The sequence below is a fragment of the Citrus sinensis genome, chromosome 3 (genome assembly GCF_022201045.2).
Source record: "Citrus sinensis cultivar Valencia sweet orange chromosome 3, DVS_A1.0, whole genome shotgun sequence".
Lineage (NCBI taxonomy): Eukaryota > Viridiplantae > Streptophyta > Magnoliopsida > Sapindales > Rutaceae > Citrus > Citrus sinensis.
The window spans coordinates 39,819,052-39,843,189 of NC_068558.1; the positions used below are offsets into that span (position 1 = coordinate 39,819,052).

A 24,138-nucleotide genomic window follows, 5' to 3' on the forward strand; every position below is an offset into this window, starting at 1 on the left:
GTACTGTTCTACATGTAATTGATTCATTTGGCTTTGTTGCTTTGAAATGTAGGCTTTAATTGAGTTGAAATTTTCAGAAATTTATCAAAAATGAACCATAAACAAAAACTTCAGATTGTTTGCTTATTATAACAATGGCAAAGTTATAGAAGATAGCATTATATTGGGTGACAAAATGTTCTTATGGATGATCCTGATTAAACTGTGTATTTCACAATGTAATTACTTGTTGATCAATTTAATTGAATTGATTAACACATTGGTTTGAGTTTTAATACTGCTGCTCAGTTTTTGGGTTAATCGAAGATTGCAATTTTGCAGGAACTGGTAAATTGGACACGATAACAAAAAACTCTCACGTATTACCGAAATGATAGCTGTGATACTTCAGCCCTTATGAATAGTACACAATGGTTGCAAGCAAATTAATTAATTCATAACTTGTAAATAAATAAACCCAAAAAAAAAATTAAATGATGGATAATATGAAGGAATCAAATCCAGATTTTTCCTGCAACAAACTTCCCGGAAACAAAATTTGGTGATATTCCTCAAACTGAGAACACAACCTAGTGCTATTTCCTTTGTTTGAGGTTTCTTTGTTTTTCAACATTGATCTAGCTATCTTGTTGCTTTTGTTAATGTGGACAAAACAAATTAATAGTGTTTAAATTAATTCCTACATATGTATTGGCGAAAATCATTTGCTCTGTTTCTTGGCTTCATTGTAGAGGACGATCCCAATTATGGTGAGAGTCCAGCCAGACATCCCAGTTATAGATACCAGATTTCTGAATATATGAATTGATACAACCACTGCAATAGCTCCTTTTGCAGTTCCAGGAACCTGAAAGCCAAACGCAATTGGTATGTCTTAAAATGATGTACTTCATTGAACTAAATTCACAAAAATATTACTTAAAGAGTTAAGGCATTGGCGTTCTTAGTGACCAAAAAATTGGTCAAAATGACAAAATATGCAAGGAATTGAAGATCAGATACCATAAGAACTCCACATCTTGTTTAGCAAGTGCAATTGTGATTCCAACCATGGGCGGACCCAATGAAGGCCCAGGAGGGGCTTCAGCCCCCCCTGGGCCATTAAATTTTCTTTTAAATGTACCCCAAGCCCCTTCTAAAAAAGTTAGATAAATGAATTTAGACACATTTTTCATATATCAAAAGACTTGTAGTTCAATGTTAAGAGTGCTATTTAATGGTTTTAAAACCTTGGTTCAAATCCCATTAGCCACATTATTTTATTTTTTTAAATATTTTGTGGAAACTACTTCGAAAAATTATATTTTTACGCATTTAAAAAAAGAATTTATTACTATTATTATTTAGAATTTAAAAAAAAGTAATAAAATTTGAGTTTATAAGACTTAAAATGTATATAAGTGAACATTAAAAAAATTAAATTAAATAATTTTTTTTAAAACTAAGCCCCCCCTCATTTTAGTTTCTGGGTCCGCCACTGATTCCAACTACAACTTTTTCCATTATTAGTACAGCAGGAAGAAGGGACATAGCAGCTACTGGAGCCATGTCCATGAGAAGGTTCATAGAATTAAACGTTTCTTTGAGACATCAACCAAAGTACACAATAGGTAACAAAATTACAAGTGAAAAATGTTCAGATTTCAAGTGGGTAAGCTCAAAGAAATCTGATATACTTTAGAGGAGAGCAAAATCCTTTGTAGGACTGTCTGAAGTGCCCAAGCTGGGATGTCTGGCTATAAGTCTTACCCCACTGGCAATAATAACGCCAGTAACAACAGGAATAAAGGTCACATAAGTAAGCCAGCCCTCCCTCTTGAGGGTCATCAAATGAGCAAAAACCGCTGTGAAAAACGGCGTTGTAGCCCACACAGCCTGATTAAACAACACTGGGAGAGTGAAGCTGCTAGTCAAATTTTTGAGACAGCTGAGAGAGTGAGGTGTCATGAGAGATGCAATTGACGGAGAAGAGAGAGAGGAAGCCGATGGTGAGAATGGTGTGGAAGAGTGGAGCATGGTGAGATTGGTGGCTTGGTGAGATTTGTGGTGCGAGGGAGAGAGGGACAGAGCGTGCGTGTTATGAACGGTGCGTGTGTGTTGTAATTGTCAATCCACAGTGACAATTTATACTTACCTTAAAACACAGCGTACGGTGCCATCTGTGGTGCTAAATGTTGTGTGAATATCGTTATTGATGTAATTATAGTTACCAAGCCTAAAAAATAATTGCTTTTGCTAAGTTACGGCTGGTTGTAAGTTATTCTCTATCTAAAAATATGCAAAAAGTAGTTACAGGACGGTGGACCCACTTAATTTTTATATGGACGGTAAGTAACACAAATTATAATTTAGCAAAACTCAAAAATTATAGGAAAGAAAGATTTTTTTTTTTTTAGCTAAATGATTAGAATACATTTACTCATAATTACCAAAGCAGAAATTAAGTGATAATTAAGGGCTGGTGAAACATTTAATTTCAAACCACTAAATTTGAGAGCTACAACAATAAGAGAAGTTAAGTAACAATTAAGTGCTTATAAACGATAACTTTTACCATAGGTAAAGGACTTATGTATTCAATAACTAACCAAGAGCTCAAGGTCATCTCATATAAATAACGCTGTTGTGTGAGAGGGATTATAATTGCGTGAGAAATGACCCTTGATGAATTTGGACAACCAGTAGAAATTAGAATTTAATTTTTTTTATTTTTAAGTTTTTCCAATATTTCAATGTTATTCTCAGACATTTAATTAAACTTAAATAAATCTTAAGAACATATAAAAACATGTTTTTGTAATAGGCCTAAAACGAAACTTTAGAAAATACATTTTTATGTTAATTTCTTTTAATTATTTGTCTGTTACATACAAATATGATATGAATGTGAGATAAACTCTTTCATAAATTTTGTGTTTGACAAGACCAAACCAAAACTTTCACGAAATAAATAATTAATTAGTTAATCCAAAACTACTCTGGTTAATGTGTTACATGTAGAATGTGTTTGCATAAATTAATTTATAATAATTTTAAACAAAATAAATTTAGTCTATTTATATTTCACTCGTCAATGGGAGTTCTTTTCACTCTTCGGCTTCTAGACTCTTGCAATTTAGGGTTATTACAATTACTACTACTACTACTACTACTACTATTATTATTATTATTATTATTATTATTGTTGTTGTTGTTGTTGTTCTTGGTCATAATTTTAAAATTTGTTGGGAAATCTATGGAATTATATATCAAACATCTAAATTAATAATATGTATGAAATAAATTGCATCCCACACAAATATAAATAATAATTTTACTTGAATTAAACACCCAAATCCTATATTATAATATTAGGCGTAAGAAAACTTACACACTCGACCATTTTATTATAATTTGGACTTACTGAAGTATATTATTCACTCAGATTTATCAACCATAAGTCACTTTATTAAACCATGATTATTGTAAAATAAAAAAATTATTGTCTTTCAATTGTAAATGGACGAACTGTTTATACTCGACCTTTATATAATTGTATAAATATTAACCTTTGTATAACTCAAAATTATTGTTTATTCTATCAATCTTAATAAATTGGAAGTAGATGATTTTGATTTGCAAATGTTTTCGCTTCCATATTTGTAACTATTTTGATTTAAAAAATTCAATAAACAAATAAAGTTGACCGAAGTATTCTCTAAATGCCGACCATTTTAATTAACAAAACTTAAAAACTTTTAAGGAGAATTGGGCCAGCAGTAAATCCTTGATTATATGTAAACTGATAACCTTCAAAAACCATTTAAATTGGCTTTCTTAACCCAAAAGTATTCTAATCCAATGTTTGCTATATGATTTCGAACCAAGTTCGATTTATTCAATTCATAATTAAATGACGAAGAGAATATTTTAATGAGTTCAAATAGTTTTACTTTATTAATAACTTAGTAGAAACCTAATGAAAGTGAGAATATTGGAATCTTTGACTCCCTTTGTATTTGAGAGTATTTTTGCTTTTTTATTTATTGTTTTAGATTTCAATGCTATATTTATTTGGTTTATTAAAAAAAGAAAATGCTCCTTCAAAACATTTCATAAATTCTCTGCGAGTTACATGAGAACTACGACATTCATTATTTTTATATATGCAGATACAAGTTTTTTTTTTTTTGAATGATATATGCAGATACAAGTTGATCGTTATTACATTTGCCATATATATATATATATAGTTATTTTCTGGTTAAGCCTTTAAAATTATGCGGTTTTAAAGTTTTCCCAGACTATCCCGCACTTTAAAATTTCGAATTGGAACATTTCTCTCTCTCTATATATGTGTGTGTGTGTATTAGAAGTTTTTTGGTCCGAAATTTTAAAATACGGGAAAGTTGGAGAAAGATATTAAATCCCACGGTCTAAGAGCATTATGAAATTATACCCTCAAACAATACGATTTAAGAGATTTCTAAAACTTTCCTATACTTTAAAATCCTTGATTGGAACATATATATATATATATATAGTAACTAAACTATGTCTCCAGGCAACTAGTTAGCCTTGAACTTTGCTTGAGGAGCTTTCACTACATATGGATCAAGTTGGAATGCCCTAGCGAAAGCATAAGGATCAATTGGTGGAGTAGATCCGAAGATTGCATCTGCAATTGTAATAACACCAGGATTCTAGTTGCTCAAAGCAGCAGTGGCAAACAGCACTGCTTGGTCCAATATTCGCTTGGAAATGAATGAGCCCAATTGGAAACACAAACACGTCTCCTTTGTTCAGGGCTCTGGCGAAGAGCGTGTTGTTTAGCTGGTTTGATGTCACAAAACCAACATAGAGAGTGCCCTCCAGGACTACTAGGATTTCTCTAGCACAAGGGTGAGTGTGAGGTATGTTTGGCCGCCGTTTGCCACGAAGTCGATACGAACTACGGATATGCCGAGTAGTGCTGAGCCCTGGAATCTGTTCTATATTTACAGTCGTGACTGTTGAGCCAACTTGCTTTGTTGTGCTTTTAGGGATATTGTGCCCTGAAAATCAATCAAAACTACTTGTTAAAAAGATTCTGTTTCGTTTTTAACTTTTTTTGTGTCTTTTACTATTTTACCCCCATAATTAGACTTATGATACACAAAGGTCAACAATTAATCAATAAAAGGAAAAAATTAATCATAAGTCTGATTTTCATGGTAAAATAAAAAAATAGACAAAAAATTAGAAAGTTCCTGTACTCATTTTAATGCCAAAGAGTAGTAATGAGTTTTGAAACATAAGGAGAGAATCAGAGAAATAATAGATCTACTTGAACAATAGGAGGATTTTGATCATTTTCCCACTTATATACAGAAAAACGATACACATCACATGTCTTGAACTTGAAATCATTGATGTCAACACAACCAAGTGGACAGAAGCTACAAGAAATTGAACTCCTTTCATGTTGATTACTCTAGGTATGTGTCTATCTCAAATTCTTTCCAACTCTAGGGGGGTGAGAAATGAAATAGGGCATAAGTAGCCTTTCATAGTCGGATTGAATTATAAAGATGCGAAGACTTACCAAGTTTATTGGTTCTTTTTTTTTTCATGCTTTATAAATGAAGATTAGTGAGTTCTCCATGAGACTATCTTTAGATATTTATTTTTTTAATTTGATAATGTTCAACGGATAATTTTTTAATTCTGTATTTGTTGTAAGTGCTTATTTTTCGTACATCTAATCTTCATATGTCGGCTGCTGCTAGTGTATATCGACTAGACTGACACCACTACTAGAAATTGTTTATGATCAATGTAAGTAAAAAAGTGGGGTTTTGTTAATATTGGGGACTGTGGTCGTCCGTTCAAATAATCTTCTAAACTTAAAATGTCGTTTGATGAACCATATATATGTCACATAGATTTACTCGTTTATAATATTTTATATAGTACACAGTACATGGAACAAGAATGTGTGGATAGTCTATCTGGAATGATCTATCTCTATGTCATAAATTAATCTTCAATCTGAAAATGTACATATGCACTCCTAAGATATTAAAAAACGTTTCAACATATTTTCATACTTATATGATCATATCATTTTTTTTTCCTTCCAAGTGGGAAAATATTTCATGGTCTTGGATAGACATCCACCCTCTTTGTGGTGTGCATGAGTCTATTATTTTTAGCAATCTAGGGAAGGATGATGGATGAGGAGAAAAAGATTATTTATGAATTGACTTCTGTAATACTGATATAGTCACAAATTTAAAGAAGTAACGTTACCCAAACAAAGTCTGTACCTCAACAAACATGAGACCATTTAATTCAAATCTACCACGATTATGTGAAATGATAGTTAATAAATCAAATATTATAGATATACTAGATGATTTTAAATGTCATGTCAATTTATCTCTAACTACATAAGTAAAATATTATTGTTTGATGAGATATGTTTATATATATATAATTTTCTACCTACTCAAAGTTTACGTTCCTCGACAAAGTGTTCGGATCTTTCTTTTTTTAATTTTTTTTTTTGTGGCAAAATTGTGAAAACAAAATAAAAGAGATGTTCATGGTCAAAAATTCTTTCAGCAAGGATAATCTGGTCATCAGCATCAGCTGTTTAATAGAGAAGGTTATAAAAAACCAAAAGCAAAGTTTTTGAAAACTAGATAGGTCGTACAGGGATATTGACATGGCTTGAAAGTATGTTAATGCTTCTTTTTCTTTTCTTCTCGTTATATGCACACAACGACATAATTAATTGATTGATGAAAAATCGATGCTTTAAAGCGACTGAAGCTTTAGTAGTCCCAGCAAAAAATTTAAACAAAGTCAGTACATCAAATTTTCATTGAGTGCACCTTTTTTTGGCCAAAATAACTCCAACAAGTAAGAACCCTCTCAGTCAAAATTGTAAATCACTGTAATAAAAAATTTTAAAGTCCTATGTTATATTCTCCGTACAAGAAATTTTAAAATACATTAAAGGAAATTCAACTAATTGACATGTGTATAATATGTATGTTAAATTTTATATAATTACACTTGTATAGTAATTTTTCAAAATAAATTTACATATGACATAATTTCATTTATTTGTTGTATGATTGATATAATATTTTAAAAGTACCTTAAATTTTCTCTCTCCATAGGGTTTTAATTTTTTAGTAGCTTTATTATTTGACAAGCCATCTGAAGCAGCTTTTTTTCTCGTATTATATGTTTCCTTAAGAGAAATCTGAACTTTTTTTTGCTCTTTTTAAACAGTTTTAGTTTAAATAAAAGTGTTGAATTTTTAATTCGAATTCATGACTAGTTTGAGTGCTTTTGGCTAGGGGTGGGCACAGTTCGGTTCGGATCGAAATTAAGTAGAACCGATTTAAATCGGTTATTTTATAAAAAGAACCGAACTCAAATGGATCTTTTCGGATCGGTTCGGTTCGGTTCTGGGCCTATTAGGCCTATTTTGAATTTTCAAATTTTTAGCCCATTAGGCCTCATAAATGTAATAATTTTTTTCAACAATTAGTTCATCCTAATTTCATTACAAATATTAACAATAAATACAAAGTATTCAAAACACATTTTATCACTAATATCTTACTAACTACTAATAAGGTACTCACACAATATAAAATATTAAAATTTCAAAATACATAACCAAACTCCAATACTCCATCTACATAAACATAATCATAATGTTGTAAAGACAAATAAAAATAACAACAATTACAGCTTACAACACAAAATAAAAAGAAAATTTAGAAACAAACGCCAACAACATTCTCCCATCTTCATCAATATCAACATCAACTTTAGGCATTTTCCAACTCAATATTTGGATCTATAAAAAAAAATTTAACACATGTCGATTTGAATAAAAGCTAAAATTAATTCGGTTTTTCGGTTCGATTTTTCGGTTCAGCTGAGTGAACCGAATACCGAACCGACATTTCGGTTTTTTTACAAATGATATATTTCAGTTTTTTTAAAAATAAAAATCGATCCGAATTAGAAAAAACCGCCGGTTCGGTTCGGTATTTTTAAGACCACGGTTTTTTTGCCCACCCCTACTTTTGGCAAGAAAGTTTGTTATCTGTAGCATACACTAACGGAAGTTAGTTACGGCAGTTGCTACTTTGACTTTTGGTTGACCTAAGCTGTTATATAGGCTGATAAGTAGAGTAGGTTCAGGAGCTTGTAGTTAATTCATTTCTCTGAGTTCTAAAATACTTGATGACTCATCAAAAATCTGATTGTAATCTCTTTAAATATGAACCCTTTACTCTTAATGAAAAAGAGCTTGAAGATGGCTTACTGTGCATAAACATTGGTGGTTAGTGTTGATCATTTACGTGTGTGCTCTGCATTTTGTTTGCTAGTTGTGTTTGTCTCGATTATTGGGGCAAATTTTGGTTGCTAGTTGTGTTTGTCTCGATTATTGGGGTAAATTTTGGTTGTGTTAGGAAATTGATGGGTGAAACAGACACATAACTAAAATGAAATTGAGAAACAATGATCACATAGGGACACTAAGATTTACATGATTCAACTTTTAGCCTACATCCATAGTGTTGTGCAAATTTTATTGTACTCGCAAGCGCAAAAATTTATTGTAGTATAAATTTATAGTGACGAGTGTCGATCCCATAAGGAGGTAGATTTAATCATATGTAGGGTTAATTTTCCAAGTTCATATGTGTATTGCTTAGAAGTGATTTCTTTATCTTAAGATTTAAAATAAAATAACAGGAATGAATTAAAGATGAAACTATACAAATGAAGTGCTTCAGTTTTTAGATTCACACTCAACACTTCACTATGTACTTACTATTCTTTTTTTAGTTCCAATTAATATATGAGGGGGTATTTCCACTCCTTATAAGCCTTATTCTAATAAATATAGTATCAAGTACTCATTCTGACTAGAACGAAACCCTTATTTATAGGCTTCACGTTCCCTCTTCCTCTTTTTTTTTTTTATAAAAGACTTAGTGGATGTTGAAAGTTACACTAATAATATGCTACTTACTCATATCTCCCAGTTACTCAACAAATTATGCCAAAAGTCAGAATGTTGCATGATAACCACATGCAATTACTTGCTACATGCATGCATATGTTCGACATTATGTGTCTTTGCTCTTATAAAGCGACATCAGCAAGTCATCTATCAATTGATCTTGGGGCTTAATATAATCTGTTTCACATCAGATTTTGCATTACAAAAGTAACGAAGAGATTAATTAGAATAAATAATATATATGTGTGTGTATGTACCGACAAAATATATGTGTAAGGAGAGGCATGGGAAAGGCTTGGCTGCTAAATAAAAACAACAATAAATTATGTTTATTACATGGCTACAATCAGCCTGGAGACAGGTTCATCAGAGACCTCTTTTATTACATTAAGATATGATAATCTCGAGTTAAAACAATAAAGCCACTAGTGAAGAGGCCATTTATATTAAAGCTCATTAATTCCTTCTCCTAATTGCCATTAATGAACTTATGCTGAAGATCTATCACTGTCTTTGGATCCAACTGGAATGCCTTGGCAAGAAAATCGGGATAGATTGGAGGATTAGCTCCAAAGACCGCGTCGGCTATGGTAATTTCACCGGGGAACTGGCTGTTTAGAGCAGAATAGGCAACTGCATTTGTTTTTCCAACGTTGAATTGGAAGTGAATCAAACCTTTTGGAAACACAAAAGCATCTCCCTTATTCAGAACTTTTGCGATGAGTTTGTTATTTAGCTGGTCTGATGTCACAAAACCGACATGAAGAGTTCCTTCCAGGACCAGCAGGATTTCACTGGCACGGGGGTGAATATGAGGTGGCCTTTGGCCATATGGCGCATAGTCAATGCGGAATGCTGATATGCCAAGGGTGTTGAGTCCTGGAATTTGCTCAACATTTGCATCTGTTTCATCAACACCAAGTCGATTTGCTGTGTTTCCAGGCTTGTCTAGCCCTGAGAAGAAGAAGTCATCTGCTCTCGCAAGCTTGGGGTCCTTGCAGAACTTCCCATTCACAAACACTACAAGAACACACACACATACACACACAAGGGGGGAAAAAAAGAATAATTAAGTAGCAGCACAAATTATATTGAAATTTATATGTTTCGTTAGTTCAGCTTACGTACCACCATCCTTCGGATCCTCGATGGCTACACAGATATCTTGAAGAGGGCTAGGGTCAGAGGCAGAGGCCAAAGAAGAAGCCAAAGCCAAGAGAGCAAAACCTATAAGAAATTGCATTGCCTTCATGGTGATTAATTAACAGGATGTACCTATCTCAAACTTTAATCAAGTGTTGTGATTTGAGAATCTTGCGAGGCAAACTAGACTATTTATAGAACGGAGTCCGTGAACGAGTTTGCGTGTTCAATTAAAATTAGTCCTCGAAGCCGGTCAAGATTACTGAGTTCTCATTGGTTACCTTTGTAATGTTTCTCAGCCTTCTTTTTCATTTTTGTTTTCAAAATTTACACATCTTAAATATAAATTGTAAAACGTACAAAACAAAGTCTGGCTGAAAGTGATAAAACCCAGACAGGTTAGACACGTTTCCGCCAATCTTCAAAGCGAACCATAAAATACGATAAGAAACAATATTTTAACGAGTTTTCCAAAGCATAATTAAAATATAATTTTTTCATTGGAAAGAAACGAGTTGAAGAATTTATAAAAATGGGTGAGAAAGAAATTCATGTCTCTGCCAACAGACTAACAGTTCGGAGTCATGTTCTGTGATGTCGATGTTACCGGACTTGATTGGTTTGTTGTTGGACTTAATGAAGAAGCATTATTAGCCTTTTTTTTTTCTTTTTCATAGCAATTTTCGTAGCTGCTTTAACCATTTTTAGTTCTATCAATGCTTTACCGAGTCAATGATTTACATGTTAAAGTCGCAAATCATCCGCTTCAAGAAAAAACGCGAAGACTATGATCAGGAGGAACCAAAAGTCTTCTATCTTATTTTCAGTGGTCACGTTAATTAGAAGCTGGAGTCGGCACGTTTTGCTAGAGATAGTGAAATCCTTTTACAGTGTCAATTGATATATATCATTTCAACTTTAAAAGTTAATTTTAATATTTAATAAATTTTTTAAAGATCACTTTTAGTAAAATCATTTAGATCTTGAAAAGTAAAAAAAGATTAGTTTTTTAAAATTTGATTTCGATGATTACTTTTATATTTAATATAATTTCATATATATCCTCATATATAAAAAAAATCCAAAATCATCCTCATTAATTAGAAAATAAAATTATAAATCGAAAGAGATTATTTTTATTACCAATTATATTGAGATAACAAGATAAAAATAAAATTAATAATGTAAATATTTATTTTAGTTATCAATTTTTATAATACACACCTAAAAATATTTTATTTATATGTTTATAAATTTGTAAATAAATTTTATTCAACAAATGTTCACTTTAGTCATTTACATTCTTACAACATTTTAACAGTAAGATTTACTAAATACATACGACTACTTTAAAACCCACACAATTTTAAAAATAAATTTTACTAAACATTTAATTGGTTCTCTATTATAGCTGATTATTTCTACAGTATGGCTAACAGTAATTATTTTAAAAGTTATAACATTATTAAACTAGCCCATAATGACTCAATTGATTAAAACTAAGTCAATTAAATCACTAAGTTAGGAAAACAAACCGCCCTTTAGTAAATTTCTTAATGTAAATATTAGTAAATTATGATGCAAATAAAAATAATGATCTCTTCCTTTATTCACCTTTTTAATTAAAATCCGTTACATTAGCTATTTTGAATAACAAACTGAATTGATCACGAAATAATAATCTCTTTTTCCAATCATGCGAGCGGCTTTTTAAGATCATTTGTAAGGACATTAATTATGTATTTTTAATGGGTTCATATGTTAATTATATTGTATACCGTTTGTCAACCAAACTGGCAACCATTTTATTGGTTAAAATGCATTCATATCAGTATGTAAGATACGTATCACTTTCTAGCAACAATGTGTCAGTGTTAATATATGTTCCCGTTCAAACTTTTCATTTGCTGCTTCACCCATGTAAGTTATGAAAATGTTGCTGAGAAAATGAAAAAATAATCTATGGCCATGGAAATAATAAAACGCCGCCAGCCGTTTAGTATAATTCTAGGAGCGATTTATCATTTCTTTTTCCTTTTTGCTTTTTATTTCAACAATTTATCATTGCAGGCTTGCATCAATGAAGTGTTTGGATCATTTATCCCCTTTTTTTCAAATATAATTCAGATATAATTCTAGATTATGCTGGTAGAAACATCGTCTCAAAGATTCTATTGGGTCATCAATAGCTGTATATGAGTATATCTTGAAGAGGGCTAATTTTTCTAGGATATGCTGCTAGGAAATTTTGCAGCACGTAACTACTACGAGTTAGTCTTTTTTGTTTAATTAAGACTCTAATCTCCCTTTCTAGAATGCAAGATAAAAAATTAAGCTAGAAACGTTACATCAAAATAATGAATAGTTACTAATTTTTGTCAAATATAATTCTAGACATTCTAGTCACACATTTTACCATTTAGTCTATAATTTTTCAAAGTACATATTATATTTCTAATATTATACTTTTATGTTCAAATTACTCTGTTGAATTATACATGCGGCTTTTTAACATATTATCCGCTGCGGGTTTGGATTTGGTAATGGCGGGTGCTGCCTATTGCTATCTCTAGCCGTGTACATTTTTTTTCCTTTTAACTACATTGATGGAAAGCTGAATTTTGACTTTTTATATTCTGACGATCCTTCCTTGTACTTCAGTATGAAGGAATACGAAGAGAGGGCTGTATCTTTGGCATTGGATCGGCAAAAGCTCCAGGCCCTCACCAATAAACTTAAATCAGTACGCTTGACATGTCCTCTATTTGACACAGCACGATGGATGAGTTGAAACTAATGTTTGCAATTGTTTTGCAGTTCTTGGCCCACTTTGTGAAAGAAGTGACTTACAAACGGATGCTTTTTTTTTTTTTTATGGAAATTGCAAGTCAAGAATCTGGAGAGGTCATATATCAAAATGTTGAGTCTCCATTGCTCTGGGCAGAAGCCCCAACACTTCAAAGTAACTGAGAATGACTTGGACTTCCCTTGCGATAGATAGGTATATGGGAAGGGAAACGGGATTGTAGATAAAAGCAAAGAGGAATAGTAGAACGATGATTATTATTGTATTTAGAAGAAGAAATTGTTTCACCTTATTCAAATGACGCCATGGCTGAGTTTGTGATGTCAGTGCTGATAATGGATTGTAGTCTGTGTACAAATGTACTTTTCTGTTTATAAGGATTTGTGAAAAACGTTGGAGATTAGAAAAGAAAATAAATAGATTCTTCCTCAAGCCATCAGTTCTGTTCTATTAGAGTTGGGACCAGTGGCACCTCCCTAATCTCATCATCAAATTCCTTCTTCAGTTATATTTATTTTATCTGTGAAAATGTCTTTTTTTTCCTTTTTTTTTAAGAACACTTTTAATTTTTATTTTATTTTTAGTTAATTTTTTTAGTTAAAAGTAGTATTGTGTTATTAATTTTTTATTTCTTTTGTAATCTTATTATTATCTTATGCACAAAATAAAAGATTTTTTAGGTGACGAGTTTTCAATATTAATTATTTAATTAAATTATATATATGTTAAATTATAATTTAAAAACAAATTTAAGTACAAAAATATTTAATCGATAACAAATCTGAAAATAATAATAGATTATTTCAAATTTTGTATGGTTTATTTTAGTTAGATAAGAAGTAACCGGTAAAAAATTAAAAAAAAGATTGATTATAATTGTAAGTAATTTTTTTTTATAAAAAAGATAGATTATCAATATAAGTGATTTATTGAAAAGAAAAATTTGTGTATGATTAATTTTATTTGAAGCAGGGTTTTTGAAGGATAATGAAGGGGTCCAAAACGCTGTGGAGTTGTTGGCTCTTCCACTGTCAAAGTCACGTATGCTTGGAAGCTTTTAACCACCGCTGTCAAAAGTCACGTATACTGCAATTGGATCATGGATTTTTCATTTAATAAGATAACCACCGGCGGCAACTCTGATATACAAAAACATGTATTTCAGATTACGGAATCTATCCAAACATATAGCATGCGAGTGCGATTACCAGCTCGAGCAGTTTTTATTGCGGAATTCTTTCAAACACATAGCACGCATGTGAAGTTCCCACATTGGACCTTCCAAGATGTTAGTTTCTCTATTCAGAAACCGAACTCAATGCCTCATCCCCTCCTTCAAAACCATGACCACCGCAGCCGCGGCTAAAACCTCAAAAGACGATTACTTCGCAGCCGTAAACCACATCGCCATCATAGTCCGTCACGACATATATCCAGAACGCACCCTCAACAGACTCAACCTCACCCTCACCTCAGAGCTCGTCTACCGAGTCCTCCGCGTCTGCCACACTACTTCCCCTTCCGAATCCCTCCGCTTCTTCACCTGGGCCCGCTCCCAGCCCCAATACTCCCCCACCTCCCTCGACCCCAATACTCCCCCACCTCCCTCGAATTCGAACAGCTCATCTGACCCTCGCCCACCACAAACTCTACCAGTCCATGCGGAATCTACGTTCTTCTGGCATTTGATTGCGTTCCACCCGAGCACGCTGTTATTTATTTTTAAGAAATAATGGTGTTTGTAATTATTGTCTTTTCTGGCTTTATCTAGAGTTTATCTGAGAAATAAACAGTAATAAATAGTTTTGGTTGATGGACTCTTGGACTTGGTATTGGAATTTGGATTGAAGCAGAGGCGGTTGGCTCGGAGAAATGATTACTTTGAACATTTTTTGCATGCATGTATTTTATGATTTTTCATTTGCTTCTAACCTTGTTGTTCATTCAAATGAAATCAAATACTCATTTGGTATGATAGAATCAGTGGGCAATCATTTTTATCTTAGCTTAAAAACCAGGTTATCTTTGCATAGCTATAGTTTTATAGTTTCTGTTTCTGTGCTTTATGCTTTCAAATACTGATGATGAACCGAGTGTTTAGCCCAGAGCAAGCTTTCGGGTTTAAGGACATTAATTTGCAGCTGATTCAGCGGTTACACATACAATGATAAAAATGTGTACCCAAATGCATAGTTTATAAGCATGTCTCTCACTGTATACATGATTGAGAGTGGGTCCGCCTACTACTTTATAACAATTTATGTTATACTGACAATATTTTCCGCAGTGATCGCATGTTTGAAGTTTTGCTTCTCGAAATGGCTCCTTTCATTTTTTTCTTTATTAAAATAGACAATTTTCGTTTTTCGTTTTCGACGAGGAACGTAACTGATATGTTTAACGAAGGGATGATGTTTTCCTTCAAAAAATAGTTCAGAGTTATCGGTAGCGTCTTGTCTTTAATTTTCTGAACTCCGTGCAGTTGGTGTAATAGTTTTTGCTGTTCTTCTGTTTGCGGCTAGTGCCTAGAGAGATGGAGAGAAGCTGAATGTGAACTAGGAAGGTGGAAATGTTGTACATTAACATACGTAATCAACTACGACTATAAATCCTTTTCATGGACCCAAAACATCATATCAAAACTAAAAAATTATGGCTTTTGATAAGTTACAGCTTGTTGTAAGTTTTTGTCCTTACAAAAACATACAAAAAATAGTAATATGACAGTGAGCACACTTAATTTTTGTATGGGCTGTAAATTACGCTAACTTAGTGTTGAATGTGTTTGAATAAAGTAATTTATAACAATTTTAAACAAAATAAATTTGGTCTATTCTATATTTCAGTCGTCAATGAGAGTTCTTTTCACCCTTCAACTACTGGACTCTCGCAATTTAGAGTTATCATTTTTATTATTATTGTTATTGGTCATAATTTTAAAATTTGTTGGGGAATCTGCGGAATTATATATTAAACATCTAAATTAATAATATGTATGAAATAAATGGCATCCCACACAAATATAAACAATAATTTTACTTGAATTAAATACCCAAATCCTATATTATAATATTATGCATAATTAAACTTACACACTAGACCATTTTATTATAATTTGGACTTGTGAAGTATATTATTCACTCAGATTTATCAACCGTAAGTCACTTTATCAAACCATGATTATTGTAGAATTAAAAAAGTTACTGCTTGTCAACTGTAAATGGGCGAACTGTTTATACTCACCCTTTATATAATTGTGTAATTAATTAATCTTTGCATAACTCAAAATTATTGTTTACTCTATCAATCTTAATGAATTGAAAGTAGATGGTTTTAATTTGCAAATGTTTTTGCTTCTATATTTGTAACTATTTTTATTTAAAAAAATTCATTAAACAAATAAAGTTGACCAAAGCATTCTCCAAACGCCGACCGTTTTAATTGACAAAGCTTAAAAACTTTTAAGGAAATTGGGGCAGAATAAATCCTTGATTATGTGTAAACTGATAACCTTCAAAAACCATTTAAATTGCCTTTCTAAAGTATTCTAATCCACTATTTGCTATATGATTTCGAACCAAGTTCAATTTGTTCAATTCATGATTAAATGGCAAAGATAATATTTTAAGGAGTTGAAATAGTTCCACTTTATTAATAACTTGGTACAAACCTAATAAAAATGAGGATATTGGAGTCTCTCGCTCCCCTTGTATTTGAGAGTATTTTCGCTTATTTATTTATTATTTTAGATTTCTATGCTGCGTTTATCTAGTTTATTAAAAAAAAAGGAAGATCCTCCTTCGAAAAATTTCACAAATTCCATGCGAGTTAAGTAAGAACTACGCCATTCATTATTTTTATATATGCGGATACAAGTTGATCATATATATATATAGAGTAACTAAACTATGTCTTCAGGCAACTAGTTAGCCCCGAACTTTGCTTGTAGAGCTTTCACTACATAAGGATCAAGTTGGAATGCCCTGGCGAGAGCATAAGGATCAATTGGTGGATCTGATCCGAAGACTACATCTGCAATTGTAATAACACCAGGATTCTGGCTACTCAAAGCAGCAATGGCAAACAGCGTTGGTTGGTCGAATATTCACTTAGAAATGAATGAGCCCATTTGGAAACACAAACACCTCCTTTGTTCAGGGCTCTGGTGAAGTGTGTTATTTAGCTGGTTTGATGTCACAAAACCAACATAGAGAGTGCCCTCTAGGATTACTAGGATTTCTGGGGCACAATGATGAGAGTGAGGTGGGTTTGGCCGCTGTTTGCCGCGTAGTCGATACAAACTATAGATATGCCGAGTAGTGTTGTGCCCTGGAATCTGTTCTACATTTGTAGTTGTGACTGTTGAGCCAACTTGATTTGCTATGCTTTTAGGGATATTGTGCCCTGAAAATTAATCAAAACTACTTGTTAAAAAGATTCCGTTTCGTTTTGAATTTTTTTGTGCCTTTTACTATTTTATCCCTATAATTAGACTTATGATACATGAAATGTCAACAATTAATCAATAAGAGAAAAAAATTAGTCATAAGTCTGATTTTAATGGTAAAATAAAAAATAGACAAAAAAGTACAAAGTTTACGTAATCATTTTAATGCCAAAGAGTTTTAATGAGTTTTGAAACGTAAGGAGAAAAATAATAAATCTACTGGAACAATAGGAAGATTTTGATCATTTTCCCACTGATATAAAGAAAAACGATACACACCTCACGTCTTGAACTTGAAATCGTTGATGGCGACAGAAAAATCCTGAAGACGGCTAGGGTCAGAGGCAATGGCCAATGAACAAGCCAAAACCAAGAGAACAGAAGCTACAGGAAATTGAACTCCTTTCATGTTGATTAGCCACATGCAATTGCTTGCTACATGCATGCAAATGTTCAACATTATGTGTGATTGCTCTTATCAAGCGACATCAACTAGTCATCTACCAATTGATCTTGGGGCTCAATAGAATCTGTTTCACATCAGATTTTGCATAACAAAAAGTAATGAAGAGATTAATTAATATATGTGTGTGTGTGTGTGTGTACGGAAAAAATATATGCATAAGGAGAGGCATGGGAAAGGCTTAGCTGCTAAATAAAAACAACCATAAATTATGTTTATTACATGGCTACAATCAGCCTGAAGAGAGGTTCATGAGAGAGCTTTTTTTTTACATTAATTAAGATATGATAATCTGGAGCTAAAACAATAAAGCCACTAGTAAAGAGGCCATTTATATTAAAGCTCATTAATTCCTTCTCCTAATGGCCATTAATGAACTTATGCTGAAGATCTTTCACTGTCTTCGGGTCCAACTGGAATGCCTTGGCAAGAAAATCGGGATTTATTGGAGGATTGGCTCCAAAGACCGCGTCGGCTATGGTAATTTCACCGGGGAACTGGCTGTTGAGAGCAGAATAGGCAACTGCATTTGTTTTTCCAATGTTGAATTGGAAATGAATCAAACCAATTGGAAACACAAAAGCATCTCCCTTATTCAGAACTTTTGAGATGAGTGTGTTATTCAGTTGGTCTGATGTCACAAAACCGACGTGAAGAGTTCCTTCCAGGACCAACAGGATTTCACTGGCACGGGGGTGAATATGAGGTGGCCTTTGGCCATATGGCGCATAGTCAATACGGAATGCTGATATGCCAAGGGTGTTGAGTCCTGGAATTTGCTCAACATTTGCATCTGTTTCATCAACACCAAGTCGATTTGCTGTGTTTCCAGGCTTGCCAAGCCCTGAGAAGAAGAAATCTTCTGGTTTCGCAAGCTTGGGGTCCTTGCAGAACTTCCCATTCACAAACACTACAAGAACGCACAACACATACGCACAAAGGGGGGGGAAAGGGAATAATTAAGTAGCAGCACAAATTAAATTGAAAATTATATCTTTCGTCAGTTCAGCTTACTTACCACCATCCTTGGGGTTATTGATGGCTACACAGATATCTTGAAGAGGGCTAGGGTCATAGGCAGAGGCCAAAGAAGAAGCCAAAGCCAAGACAGCAAAACCTATAAGAAATTGAATTGCCTTCATGGTGATTAATTAACAGGACGTGCTTATCTCAAACTTTAATCAAGTGTTGTGATTTGAGAATATAGCGAGGGAACCTAGCCTATTTATAGAACGGAGTCCATGAACGAGTCTGTGAGTTCAATTTCTTAGTCCTCGAAGCAGGAGAAGACTAACAGAGTCCTCATTGGTTATCTTTCTTAGGGCCTGTTCGGTAATTTTTTCCTCTCATCTTAAAATATAATTTTTTCCTCTCATCTTCTTCCCCTCTCTCTCTCCCTCGTCGTCAAATCTTATCTCTAAGTGTCTCATCTTCTTCCTTTCTCTCCCTTACCAAGTTATACACGTTACTGCTTTTTCCTTTTTTCTCGATCATTTTTTCAATTGACATTGTGCTTTCCTTCAATTTACTCAGCTCATTGGAAAGAAACGAGTTATAGATGTTAATTCAAATTAAATTATTAATCCAGCTTTAGAGGCACGCAATTCTTCTCAATGTGGCATATTGTCACTCCAGCGTAGAGATGGCCAATGGAGTGGATGACACATGGCACGACATGTATTCGTACAGCACGGCACAATACGAGCACGTTTTGGTAGGGTATGTGGTATGGCACAGCACGCACATGGACTGGGCCAGACTTAAAATTTTAAGTACGCGAGCATTAAAAGCACTACATGATTGGAAATGGACTAAGTATAGCACGATAAAAAAGTTCACAATAAGCACATTTTATTTTTTAATGAAAGTAAACTTAAAATTTTATAGTTTTACAAATAACTTGAAAATGAATTTTTTAAATTCATTTAATTCTTAGTTTAAAAAGTACTATAATTGATTTATATTTATAATTTATTAAATATATAATTGATATCATGATTTTAATAAATAAAATTATAAATATTATGATTTTATAAATATCCATTAATATTATTGTGAATTATGATCTATGACTCTATGTAAGTATAAGTTAACAATTACGTTAACCCTTAAGAAAAATTTATTATTGTTGTTGTTGTTAAGTATAAAAAAAATAATGTTAAAAGGTTAAACTTAAAAATTAATATTACATTCTCTTACTATTATTAGTTTATTATTATAAAATATAGACTTGAGTTTTAAATTTTCAATTCTATTAAATTTGAATAAAGGTATAGACCTAAAAAAAATAAACATAAAAAAAATATACCAATTACTTAGTACGTGCTTTTAAAAAATTTTTAAAAAAAATATTGAATTTTTTTTTAGACACAGCACAACACATATGGGCAAGGTACGAGAAAAAAAAAAAATTATGCACACGACGGCATGGCACGAACATGGATAACCCTTGTTTTGATTGGCCATTTCTACTCGGCATAAAATTGTCTTTTACTTATTTAATGGAAAACATCATCGCCCCGTTAAACTTAATCTAATTACCTTTCTTGCAAGGAAACGGAAAAAAAATGTCAATTTTAATAAATAAATAAATGAAAGGAGCCATTTCTTCGAGAGAAGCAAAACTTCAAACTCGCGATCAGCACGAAAAATATTGTCAGTATAACATAAATTGTCATAAAATAGTGGCGGACCCACTCACACTGGTGTATACAGTGAGAGACATGGTTACAACTAGACACGCGTAAAATAAAATGTGCTACCGAACAAAGTCAATATGATCAGTCCACTACACGTAAGCCAACCCAGTATCCTTGCCAAAAGCCTTTGCAAACACCTAAAAATGACAAAATAAGCTGATAGATAATACTCGGGAATTGAAAAGGATGTTCAGCAAATACTTCCAGCTGGGAAAAAATTTTAAAGGATGTTAAGCAAATCCCTCCAGATGGGTTTCCCAAATTACCTATTTCATTCTTAACTTAATAATTTTTAAATGGTAACATTAAGAGTGCAATTATTGAATTCTTTTACTATTATAATCTTATTGTTAGCTTCGTTTGGTACAATTTTTCTGATAAAATTTATTCAAATAAAGTTTTTGTTAGTAAAATTTTTATAAGTGAAGCTTTTATTAAAGAAATTTTAGTTGTTTGATTGTCGATGAGATCTTTGTTAAAAATTATATAAAATTATTTTAATAGACAAATTTTTAAAATTAAGATATATATATATATATATATAGAGAGAGAGAGAGAGAGAGAGAGAAATGTCATAATATTGTGAAATAAATAATGGAACATTTCGGACGATTTAACTTTTTAAAAGGGCTCTCTAATCTATACTCTCAAAATTTTAAAATTTAAGTTTTTATTAGTAGAGACAAAAAAATTTATTTAATCCTTAAAAACTTTACTTAAAATGCAATCAAACAATAATAATAATTTTAAAAGGAATTTATGGGATTAGATAAGCACTTATGACCATTAGATAAATCATATTAAACATACACTTAGAGGTTGTTTGTTAAATGTCTGAAGTTTGAAATTTTATTAATTTCAGACTTTTTCTAAAATATACTTGTTTGTTTTTTGGAACTTATGTCTGATTTTTAGACATTTACATCTAAATAGAAAAAGTAAACTTTTGTGACTTTTATTTGTATGAAAAAATGTCTGAATGACAAGTAAATATTATATTTCAAAAATATCTCCGTAAAATAACTTATTTCCTAAACTATAAAATCTAATTCTCTTTTTTGTTTTAATTTACAAGGACATAAAATTCAAATAACCAAGTTTAAGATGTTTTTATTTTAAAAACAAACAAAATGTCACTTATATTCATATATTTAAAAAAGAAAAACAAACATGTTATTTAAATTTTTGTAATCAGACCCATTCAGACTTTAGAAAAATTCAGATCCATTTAGATTTCAGACAAAAAAAAAAAAAAAACAAATGCTACCTTAGTTTAATATAATGCGCTCTTTTTTTTAAATCCCCTACTAAAAGGTATGTAGGGTATTCTATGTTAAAAAGTCACATGTATAGTTCAACAGACTAATTCAAACATAAAAGTATAATATTAGAAACGTAATAGGTATTTTGAAAAATTATGGACTAAATGGTAAAATGTGTGACCAGAAAGTCTACAATTATATTTGATGAAAATGTGTACATCTTGATATAATGTTTCTAGCTTAAATTTATCTTGCAGTCTAGAAAGAGAGATTAGAGTCTTAATTAAGCAACAAAGACTCATTCATAGTAGTTACGTGGTGCAAAATTTTCCACCAGCATATCCTAGACAAATTAGTCCCCTTCAAGATATATATAGCTATTGATGACCCAATAGAATCTTTGAGACGATGTTTCTACCAGCATAATCTAGAATTATATCTGGATTATATTTGAAAATAATGGGATAAATTATCCAAACACTTAATGGCTACAACCTGCAATACAGTAGTCAGTAATAAATTGTCGAAATAAAAAGAAAAAAGAAATGATCAATCGCTCATAGAATCATACAATACAGCTAGCGGCGTTCTATTATTTCCGTGGCCATGAATTATTTTTTGGGAGATTACCAATTTTCTCCTTACAGTAATCAACATATACCATTTCTCTCCCTACTATTTTTATAATAACCAAAAACCCCCCTGATAGCATAAGTTTACAATATTACCCTTATTTTCAACTACTCTTTTATTTATATTTATTATAAATTAAATAAATCACATGAATAGAAACTAAATAAAAAATTAAGCATTAAAAACAAGAAATATATGTTTTGATATGAGAAAAAAATTAATAATAAAATTTTTTCTTGTACTTATTTATTTTGTAAAAATTTTCTTATAATAAATATATAAGAAAGTTATTATAAAATGATTAAAAAAATATTATAAGAAAACTTGAATGAAAAATAAAAATTTATTATAAGATAAATAATAAAATATTTTGCCTATAAATTTTACATTTAATTTTAAAATATTACAAAATGTTTATTACAAGAAAATATTCACAAAATAAATAATTACAAGAAAAAAATTTATTATTAATTTTTTTGCTCATATCAAAATATATATTTCTTGTTTTTAACACTTAATTTTTTTATTTAGTTTCTATTCATGTAATTTATTTAATTTATAATAAATGTAAATAAAAGAGTAATTAAAAATAAGGGTAATATTGTAAACTTATACTGTCAGGAAATTTTTTACCCATTTTAAAAACAACAGAAAAATAAATAATATATGTTAATTACTGTAGGGGAGAAAGTTACAATCCCCGTTATTTATTCATTTTCTCATAAACTTTTTCATAACTTAGATGGGTCAAGCAGCCAGTGGAAAGTTCGAATGGAAACACATATTAAGATTGTTGCCAGAATGTGACACGTATCTTAAATACTGACACGAATGGATTTTAACTTAATTAATGGTTGCCAGTTTGGTTGACAAACCTTTAATATTACATACAATCTAATTTACATATAAACCCATTAAAAATACTTAATTAATGCTTTTACAAATAATCCTAAAAAGCCCAGTGCAGAAATCAACGAAAACAAATTCCCACAGCTACCTCAGTGACTCAAACCTGCTCATATGATTGAAAGAAGAGATTATTATATCGCGATCAATTCAGTTTGTCATTCAAAATAGCTACTGAAACTAATTGTAATTAAAAAAGTGAATAGAGGAAGAGATTATTATTTTTAATTGCATTATAGTTTAATAATATTTGCATTAAGAAATTTACTAAAGGGCAGTTTGTTTTCCTAACTTAATGATTTAATTGACTTAATTTTAGTCAATTAAGTCACTAAGGATCAGTTTGATAATGTTATAAATTTTAAAATAATTGTTGTTAGCCATACTGTAGAAATAATCAGCTATGTAGAGAATCAATTAAATGTTTAGTAAATCTTACTGTTAAAATGTTTTAAGAATGTAAATAATTAAATTGAACATATTGTTGAATAAAAATTATTTACACATTTACAAACATGTAAATAAAATATTTTTAGTTGTGTATAAATAATAATTGATAACTAAAATAAATATTTTATATTATTAATTTTATTTTTTTATTTTGTTATCTCAATAGAATTGGTAATAATAATAATCTCTTTAAAATTAATAATTTTATTTTCTAATTTATAAGGATGGTTTTGGATTTTTTTTCCTATATATAAGAATATATATGAAATTGTATTAAGTATAAAGGGATTCTCGAAATCCGATTTTAAAA

General features: G+C 31.2%; 2 protein-coding genes, 1 long non-coding RNA gene and 1 pseudogene across 3 annotated transcripts in view; 1 reads left to right on the top strand and 3 right to left on the bottom strand.

Annotated features, from left to right (window-relative positions):
- Nucleotides 1-700: 700 nt before the first annotated feature.
- Nucleotides 701-1,997, bottom strand: LOC102626699 (probable sugar phosphate/phosphate translocator At3g11320; annotated as a pseudogene).
- A 7,325-nt stretch (nucleotides 1,998-9,322) lies between these two features.
- Nucleotides 9,323-19,269, bottom strand: LOC102617089 (germin-like protein subfamily 1 member 17). The gene is made up of 3 exons (XM_052436297.1): nucleotides 18,996-19,269; nucleotides 10,148-10,246; nucleotides 9,323-10,039 (listed from the first exon to the last, which is right to left on the bottom strand). Exons 1-3 carry the CDS (start codon nucleotides 19,018-19,020, stop codon nucleotides 9,489-9,491), a joined length of 675 nt encoding a protein of 224 aa, XP_052292257.1. The 5' UTR covers nucleotides 19,021-19,269; the 3' UTR covers nucleotides 9,323-9,488.
- LOC127900917 (uncharacterized) lies at nucleotides 12,537-13,716 on the top strand. The gene is made up of 3 exons (XR_008052804.1): nucleotides 12,537-12,739; nucleotides 12,824-12,905; nucleotides 12,980-13,716. It is a non-coding gene; the product is annotated as an uncharacterized LOC127900917 (long non-coding RNA).
- LOC102616791 (germin-like protein subfamily 1 member 17) overlaps nucleotides 18,068-24,138 on the bottom strand; it is a 29,104-nt gene continuing 23,033 nt past the window's right edge. The window contains exons 2-3 of the mRNA XM_052436299.1: nucleotides 18,897-19,037; nucleotides 18,068-18,788 (exon numbers count right to left, since the gene is read on the bottom strand). Coding sequence (XP_052292259.1) covers nucleotides 18,238-18,788; nucleotides 18,897-19,020 — 675 coding nt within the window. The 5' untranslated portion in view covers nucleotides 19,021-19,037 and the 3' untranslated portion in view covers nucleotides 18,068-18,237. The remainder of the gene's footprint in view (nucleotides 18,789-18,896; nucleotides 19,038-24,138) is intronic.

Coding starts and splice junctions, on each gene's coding strand:
- LOC102617089 (XM_052436297.1), bottom strand. CDS start 19,020: ATGAAGGCAATTCAATTTCTTATAG. Junction 10,247..18,995: donor GGCAATTCAATTTCTTATAG/GTTTTGCTGTCT, acceptor AATTTCTTATAG/GTTTTGCTCTCTTGGCTTTG. Junction 10,040..10,147: donor CGAGGATCCGAAGGATGGTG/GTACGTAAGCTG, acceptor GTGTTCTTGTAG/TGTTTGTGAATGGGAAGTTC.